Source organism: Magnolia sinica, chromosome 18 (assembly GCF_029962835.1).
Source record: "Magnolia sinica isolate HGM2019 chromosome 18, MsV1, whole genome shotgun sequence".
Taxonomy (NCBI): domain Eukaryota; kingdom Viridiplantae; phylum Streptophyta; class Magnoliopsida; order Magnoliales; family Magnoliaceae; genus Magnolia; species Magnolia sinica.
The window spans coordinates 9,624,520-9,633,671 of NC_080590.1; the positions used below are offsets into that span (position 1 = coordinate 9,624,520).

At 41.6% G+C, this 9,152-nt stretch overlaps 1 protein-coding gene across 1 annotated transcript; it reads right to left on the minus strand.

The window, feature by feature from the left end:
• Positions 1–2,609: 2,609 nt before the first annotated feature.
• LOC131233930 (nitrate regulatory gene2 protein-like) lies at positions 2,610–8,529 on the minus strand. Its single transcript, XM_058230796.1, has 4 exons — positions 7,337–8,529; positions 7,052–7,236; positions 4,533–4,756; positions 2,610–3,482 (listed from the first exon to the last, which is right to left on the minus strand). The coding sequence occupies exons 1-4, from the start codon at positions 8,319–8,321 to the stop codon at positions 2,687–2,689; spliced, it is 2,190 nt and encodes a 729-aa protein (XP_058086779.1). The 5' UTR covers positions 8,322–8,529; the 3' UTR covers positions 2,610–2,686.
• Positions 8,530–9,152: the final 623 nt, after the last annotated feature.

Genomic DNA, 9,152 nt, shown 5'->3' on the forward strand with positions numbered 1-9,152 from the left:
ATTGGATTGATCTAACTCATAGTCTAGGGCATTAATATGTGGGACTTGTTTGGCTCGAAATTTGATCGTTGGTATGTGCGTATGGTGTCGGGTGTACTTATGAACTCGTTTCCTATGATCTCAAGTGCCAAGATAAATAGAGATACCATGAGCGGTCACCTATAACTAAAAATTGAAGCAGTTTGATTGCCTATTAAGCCACATATAAATGAAGCCAAGCCAGTTGTAAATAGGAGGATTCATCCTTTTAATGAGCTTTTTTTCACATAAAATAATTTTTTCTCACCGTAATAACAAAGATAATTATATTCACACCATATGAGAATAAAATAAATTCAATTGCATTAATTAAAATAGAAATAAAAACTTGTAAAAGTATTTATTCACGATCCATTATCTATGGTGTAAATGACAATGTCCTAGAACTAAATATGTCTTAATCCAGTGAGTTAGACCACTGAAAGGAAAAGAAAATGGTATCCTTGTGATCTAACACTCGACGTAGATGGAAGAAAATTACACTACTCCTAAACTAGGTTAGTCTAGCATATTAGTATAGACGGGCGAGATTACACTACTCTTATGCTAAAGTTAGATTATACTATCCTAATTTAGGATAAAATGACAAGAAATGCAACATTATGCTATAAAGTTGATTTGTGTTGAGTTGGCAAAGGTCTGGAGCTCTTCAATCTTTCTCTTATTTATAAAGTTTTGAAGTAGTAGTTGGAGAAAATCCTTATAACCACTTCTCACAATTATTGATGTGAAAGTATACATTCAGGCTTAAAGACAATTGTAGCTTATTAAGCAACACTATGTGTGCTAGTCATTTGTCATGTGTTGGTCATTGATTGTGCGCATGTCCTACTATTATATGAATGGGAGTTCTTTTCATGATACCATGTGTTAGTGATCATTATTCCTTTCTCCATGCGAACGTGTATAATATGTCATAAAATTCGGCTAACTTGGCATTATTGTTTCCATGCTCCTTAAATAGTTTCAATTGTAAAGACTTTTCTTTTGCGATGCCATAGCACAAACTAAATTCATTACTTGTTGTGACTATGTTTCGATCGATACTCATTTTCAATCATAAAGTCATTATGGTGAGTAGTTGACTGTGCCACATGAGCATAACCAGCTTAACTTATATTTTTGGACTACTCGTGACGTTTCATATTCAAAGTGATATGTTTGGTCATCGGGGCAAATGAAAAAATCTTTCATTTTTTTAAAAAGATCTCATTGCTACGTGACATCACCTGAGTCGTTAGATCAGACGGGGTCACATCAGGCCTAAACAGACCCTCCCAATAAATGGATTATATCTTATGCCTATGTGCCATGCTGGTACAAATGATGCGCGATTACATCTTTTGCCCACATGCCATGCTGGAGTAAGTGATGCACACGATACATGAGCTAGATTAAAAGGAAAGTTACCATCTCCTAAAATAGAAATGCATTGAGTTGCTACGGATATGCTTTTCTTGGGCCTGCTTGGGAGCGTGAATTTGGAACTCCCTAGATTCAGAACCCGCTGCTTCTGAAACCCCTGGATTTGAAATTCTCCTATTGTGTTTGGCACCCTAGATGGGAATCAACTTTAATCCAAAAGTAGCTATGCATGGTATATTTACGGGGGTTTGAATCTAATTACTAAATCAACTTTAATATCTCTAATTAGTGACATATGTAATGTTTGACACAATGGTTGTAATAAGCCCACTGAAATATATACTTTGCCCGAAAATGATGAAATTTCAAGTCTCAGATGGGCCACAAGCACAAGATCATGTCCGAGTGACTAACCAATGATTTTAACCATTGATTTACATGGACAATGTTTGGACAGTGCTGGTCATCATATTAAAGTAATTAATAATGATGCAATTGATAATCTAATTGTTTTTGGATATCATTAGTGGGCTATGTGCCCAATAGAATAATAGTCTGGTGACACACGGATTTCAAACCTGTCTTTGTAGGGATTTGAAACCCCCAATTACTTCATGCTGCCAAAACAACAAGGTGATTTGAAATCCCCCCAAATCCATGGTGCCAAACGACCCCTTTGCAGATGGCGGATTCTGTTAAATCGCGGCCGCTCATGCATTCGTGAAAGGGGATTATAAAAGTAGATTCAGACTGACCAAATTGCAGGCCCCATTTTGGATGGATCAAAACGTGGTATCCTTCTGATAAAACTGGTCCAATGGTGTATATTTTCAGTCTTACATTCCATCCAAATGGAATTGTCCATTGGAACGATCTAGATGCTTATTTTATCTGCATTTATTAATGTATACATCCAGTTTTTCTCACAAATCAATAAAAAGAAACAAAAAAAGAACAAACAAAGGAATTCTGAGGAAAGAAACAGCTCCGAAAATCTGTAATAAAAATAAACGATTCAAAAAACCATTTATTTGCAGCCAACCCATGCAACAACCTAGCAATTTCCTGTACAAACAACCGCTTTTCCCCCTTCCAAAAAAGATTTAAAAAAGACTCAAACAAAACAAAATTCATATCTACACATAAAAGACCCAAAAAAGAGCCTTTAAAAAAAAAAAAATTTTCCTTACCAAACCTTTTCTTTTTCTGGCTTCTCTAGTTTTTAATTCTTTTCCTTTCCTCCAAAATAACAGGAAAAGAAATTATTTATTTAGTTATTTATTTATTTAAGAGCACCTGCGCGGCTGCACACTACCTCGAGCGCCTCTGCGAACACGCTCGAGAACCCGGTCATTGCCTGAAACACCCCCGGCAATCCAGTCTGAATGTTATTCAGTGTCATCGCCCTTGTAGCCTCAATTGCCTTTGTGTGCCTCAGCATTTCATCCTCCACCCGTCTTTGGCACGCTGAAATCTCCGACTTCTTCTCTGCAAGCGGGTCACGGGCGTCGAACACCTGCCCGCTCTCCGACCCACCGTCAGGAGGTCCAATCCCAACCATTGAGTATGAGTGGTAGAACTTCTTCTCGATGTTCCTAAGAGCAGTGGCCTTCTTCTCAAGCACCTTGGACGCGCTCTCTGTCCTTTTCTTGATCTTGAGCTCCTCTGCCTGCTTAAGAGATATCGAATGGACAACAGTGATGAAGCTCTTAATGGCCTCAGATGCCACAGTGTCGGGAAGGCGGTCGAGTGCCTGTTTCCACTCATCACAGAAAGCAGAGAGTTCAGAGGAGACGTTGCTGCTTACGACTGATGGATCTTTTTCATCACTGATGGGATGGAGGGTGAGCTTAAGCCAGCCATGTAGGGACCGGACATAGTCGCGCTGGTATTTTATGAGGCGAGAGAAGTTCGAGTGCCAGGCTGATACAGCAGACTCAAGGTCGCGGGTTGCCTGTCGGTGGATCTCAGACGTTGAATCACCAGCCAGCGATCGGTTCTCAAGGCCACGAACCTGTTGGACAATGTGGTTCTGGACCTCATGGAACTGGTTCATACATCTCCACATGTACATGAACCTGCATGAGAAATCAAAATCCAGCTATTTATGCTATTTACACCCAAAATGCCCCTACCCTCAAGATTGTAAATTTTCAATATTATATTTTCTGCTTCTTCCCAAAATGCACCCATATCATATTGCCTTTTGAAGTATCTAAGGTTCCAATCCCATTAGATAATTGGGGTTTTCCCATCCATTTTGGCATTTATGCCATCTTATTACCAAATACCCCAATACATTAGATTGCAAATTTTCCAAACTATATAGGGGTGCATTTGGTTGCAACAACAATCATGATATTTCACGATTAATTAGTCTAATTCAGTGCAAAATATAATGAAATTTCATGATATTTGGTGCAACCAAATGCACCCTTACGTATTTACATGATTTATGCTCGAAATGTCAAATTTTCATTTGTAATTACATTTGATTCCATTTATTGCCAAAAACAAGTCCCCCATCTAGTAGATCACGAATTTGAACCTATTTCCGTAGTTAATTGTCCTTTTCATCACAACAGAAATCAAATTTCAAGATATTTCATGATTAATCAGTCTAAGTTGGTGCAAAATATCATTAAATTTAATGATATTTGGCCTAACCAAACGCACCCTAAACACGTTACCAAAATGCCCCCTCTCAGATGTTCTGCAATTTGCTAAACAATCATACAATTTATTCTAGAGATACCCCCCGAATGGCAAACCATTAGATTGCATGGTTGCGAACAATCTAAAGTATTCATCCCTTCAATTCCAACAAAGCTTCCACTGTCGGGTTGTAAATATGCAGTGCTATATGCCATAAGTTCTTGAGTGTCTGTCCTGTTTGATCACCATCTTCATACCGCATCAATTGCGAGCATGGGATGCACTTTTTCCTAGAAATGCATCTAAGTCAATGCTGTTTCTCAAGTACATTCTAACCAGCTGAGTTCTGATCAGAAATTTCAATGCAAACTATTATATGTAGAAATATAGCAGTTAAATGTGCTTCCTCATGATGTGAAATGCAGAATGAAGGAGAAATATCTGAGAGAGAGAGAGAGAGAGAGAGAGATTACCCATTGCAGAGCTCGACAAGCTGCAAGGCGAGCTCATTGTCTCTCAGTTTTAGGATGGAGGAGGATGTGGCGGACACAGCCTGAGACGTAACCAAAATTAGAGATTGTAACCTCTGTATCGACGCTTTGGTCTTGTCCAGCTTCGCTTCCTCGTGTCCCCTGTATTCCTGACTCTGCAAGGATGATAACTTCCTTTCATGTTCGATCTTCACTCCCTCTCTCGCCTGCAAACACCAACAACATATCATCAGCAAACCATTATCTAATCTGCCGCCTCAAGTCAAGAGAATAAGAACTAAGTAACTGATTTTATAAATTAAAAAGAAAAACAAAAACAAAATTAAAAAATCAGCCCACTCAATCAAATGACTTCATTCTGAGGATGACAACAATTACTATGTATTTGATCATGTTGGTGCCTGCAGTTGTGTTGGACTACAACCACCATCCCCCTCAAAAACTGCACAGTTAATCAACAGAAAAATGTTTCAATCCTCCTTACAAGCATCTTACTTGCAATATATGTGGGAATATTATCTGCATCCATTCCTACTGGCAAACACACCCATCCTTTCTACTCTTTCGTAATATGATATTACAAAATTTATACTAGAGATCTGATCAGAGTAGGTGTAAACAGCAGCTCCCCATGCATGGCATGCACACAAAACTCAGACACACACACACACACACACACACACACAAAAAGAATCCTGGTGACTCAACCTTCTCAATGTGGCAATGATGTACATCCATCTGAACCCATCCACAATGTGGTCCCAATCATGGATGGAGCATATTCTAAAATCACAATATAAATTAATCTAACCATATAATTAATATCAAATGGAATGTTAAAATTAAAATAGAGAGTGGTCCAAATTCAAAGGAACTTCCCAGGGCAGCTTTTCAGTTATCTCCATCCAAATTGGGTCAGCAATTTGGACATTTTGGATTAACAATTCCATGTGTGCCGTCGAAGAGTCTCCCCCATTTTTTAAATTGGGCAAAACCAATGTAGGAATCTAGTTAAAGTTTCTTTCTTTTTTTAAAAAAATAAAAAAAATCGTTTAGATGGCAATCCATCACATTGAATCATTTATTATCAAAACACCCTTGTACATAAGGTGCAACCATTTATTCCCAGAAGAAAATTTGCAAATTTGCCACCCCATTTCTTTCATTTATCCCAAAACGTCCATCAAACTGCAACCCTGTTCAAGTATGCCCCCATCCATCAGATTGGCCTATTTCATCAATCCTACCATGTATCCCAAGGTGGCCCCACCACACAAAAAATTAAAAATAAATAAATAAATAAATAACAGAGAGACAGAAAGATCCAGGATATGCAACAACAAAATAACCTTTTTCTACCATGTGCATTGCACATGCCTTTTCTGTAGCCATTATAAATAGCATACAGGTAGAGAGAGAGAGAGAGAGAGAGAGAGAGAGCCATTGTTACGATATTAACAATCCAAGTCCAAGAAAATGATAACTCACACCAAAAAATATAAAAGTTACCAACAAACACGTCCACACCAAACAAAAAGCAGAAGAAAATTAACAAATTGTAGGTATCCCGTCCGTGTCAGGAGCTGATGTAATATTATCTCTTCAATATATTGCGTCCCGTAATATCTCGTTATCTCAAAACTTACCGCAACAAGTTTTAAAAAAGGAAGGAAAAAACAAAAAAGTACGAGAAATCGACGAAAAACCGCAGTTTTTTCTCGTCTCACTTGCCGACACGTCTGTTACATTTTTTCGAATGAGTGAGGCCCACGAGCCCATCACAGACTGGAGCGAGCTTCCTGTAGAACAATCGTTCTGACTGTCTTATGCATTTACAGAAATGTCCGGGGACATGTCTGTCATTTAAGAAAGAGACACCATTGCCGAATATACCCTTCCTATTCGGGAGCGATCAGAGCGACTCGACCTGTTGCTAATGACAACAGTACCCTGGATAGAAATCAACTCAAGTGCAGTCGCTCGCTTGAGATGGACGGAGGCTTCGCAGCACGTATGCAATGCTGAAAAAAGCATTCGAGATCCGAGGCACTCATTCATCATGTCAGGTCCACTAGTTCACTCATAAGAGCACACGTACTCCCTTATATGGACCGATAATCAGTTTCTTCGGGCCGTCTTTGTAACTGTACGGCCAAGTAATGAGCAGATCAGACCCATTTTGAGACCAATCAATCTACAGGGGGGCCCAGCGTGATGAGCGGCTTGGATTGGAGCCACTTTCACAGAGGTATTTCCGACCTAGGCTTCGACACTGCCGTGACTGTCAGGGTCAATCTAGCACATTCATGACCTGTAAAGTGCATTCCACCTCAAATCTACCAACAGTGAGGTCGACAAGAAGGGCATTTACGTCATTTTCAACGCATCGCGGACAGATTACGCGAGCGGCCTTCAAAGTCATTCCCTTGAATGCATTGGCTAAAAACGTCTTTTCCTAAAAAGACTAAAATAGAAAACTAAGGAAATTAAAAAGAAATTACCTTCACTTCCTGGTAGAGCTTCTTCTCCCACGCTAGCAATCGCTCCAGCGTCGAGCCATGGCTCTTCCCACCACCCGAATCTTCGAGCGTACCGGTATCGAGCCGGTAACGTATCGCCAGAGGAGGTTTCGAAGTCCAGGTCGAGGATAGATTGCTCAGCACGCTGTTCGAATGGTACACCGTCTCTAAACCCCCCCAAAAAAAGCCCAAAATCAGGAAATTTGAAAAGAAGAAAACACAACTGATCGAATCTATATATTCCTGAATTCCAAAAACCTAACTCACTCTTCAATTGCCGGAAGCTCCGATCCAACTGCGCTCGCCCCGTCTCCAGCAGATCCGACACGGACCCTCCAGCAGCGGCCGCCTTCTCGAAATACTCCTCGATCGCCTTGACGATCTCTGCCAGATTCCGGTGCCGCACCACCATCCTCATATTCGAGATCTCGCCGTCGACGGTGGACCCCACGTCCGACCTCTCCTTGTGGAACTTCTGCTCTCCCGCCATCGTGGCCTGTTCGCCGAACGAAGACGGTGCATAATTCGATCCCGCCGCCGTGGCAGCGTCGGGGGCATCCTTCTTCGACGGGGACTTGTTGTGGTTATCATTGTCGTCGTCGGATAAGCTACTGGTGCTGCTGTTGCTGCTATAGTGGTCGCCCCACTCGCTGCAGTGGACTTCTTCCCGCTCCGATCTTTCTTCGTCGGCGTCGTTGTGGGCGTCTTCGTTGTGGGTGCCTTCGTTGTGGGTGTTTTTTTGGAAGAAGTCGGAATCGGGAGGGGAGGGAGGGTAGAAATTCTCCCAATTCCAGGCGGAAGAGGATTGGGAAGGCGTGGTGGAGTAAGTAGAGGCGCTGGAAGGGAAGTAAGGGTATTTTCGGGTAGGGATTTTTTGGGAAGGAGTGGAGGAAGGGCTAGATTCGGAGTGGTTGTGGGGCATCTTTGAGCTGGCAATGGACGGGGAAGGAGGAGTGAAAGCAGGCGGAGCAGGAGGCGGCGGAGGTGGCGGAGGAGGAGCGTAGGCGGAAGCGGAGGAAGTGGAAGAGGGGGGGCGGAGGACGACGGGAGGGGTGTCGTCGGACACGGAGAGGGGCTCGCCGGCGGCGAAGCGGGAGAGGGCAGAGCCGGTTAGGCGGAGAGAGCGGAGGTAGTCGGAATGTGCGGAGGCGAGGTGGTGGCGGGCGTATACAGCTTGCTTCATGAGGCTGCGACGCTCCTTGCAGCGCCGGACCGTGTCTTCATTGTCGAGCTTCGAGGCAGTGCAGCCCATGGCGCGGCGGAGGAGAGAGAGAGAGAGAGAGGTTATATTCTTCTACGCTGTGTATTTGCTGAAGGGGTCACTCTCCGTCCCATCGATTTAAGGCTTTTTGGCAAACACAGTAAAATTCCACTATAAATAGTTACTGCCCTTTTACGAAAAAAGTAAAGTTTCTGGATTACTTTTGGATTATTATTAACACAATGGTAGTTTTTGTCCGCATTTCTTCTTCTTTTTTTCTCTTCTTTTTCTTTTTTTTAAATGTGTTTTTAGAAAAGTTCGTGTTTGCCTTTGGCGCATCAAAATCCAAATCCATCTGGTGGTCCCCACATTGGACGGCTATTGATACGAAGGCCATTGATGAGTGTCCGCCCACCAGCGCGCTTTCAAAGGAGAAGCTCCTTTGTACCGAGATGAGTGGCAATGTATGTACCACGGGAGAGCGAGCGAATTAGGTGCGGCCATTACTATGGGACCATCTCAATGTATGTATTCTATATTCACGGCGTCCATCTCACTTTTTCAGATACTGAATGGTATTAAATTGTATTAGATTAATTAACAACTTTATTACACAATGGCTACATATTGGGAAGTACCATGGTATTATAGTCATCCAATTCCATATTTAGTATAAAAATTTTGCTACTAGAAAATAAGAAATTTAGCAAAATCATGTTTGGTGGACCATAGAATTGTAATCCACCAACCTAATTCACAATGGACTTGTACACATATACAATTAGAATGTCACGTGTATATAATGCATATGGATAAATGTTATGAATAGATGCACACATCAATGTGGGGCCCACATGTGTGGTGAATTTTCAAATCCATGAA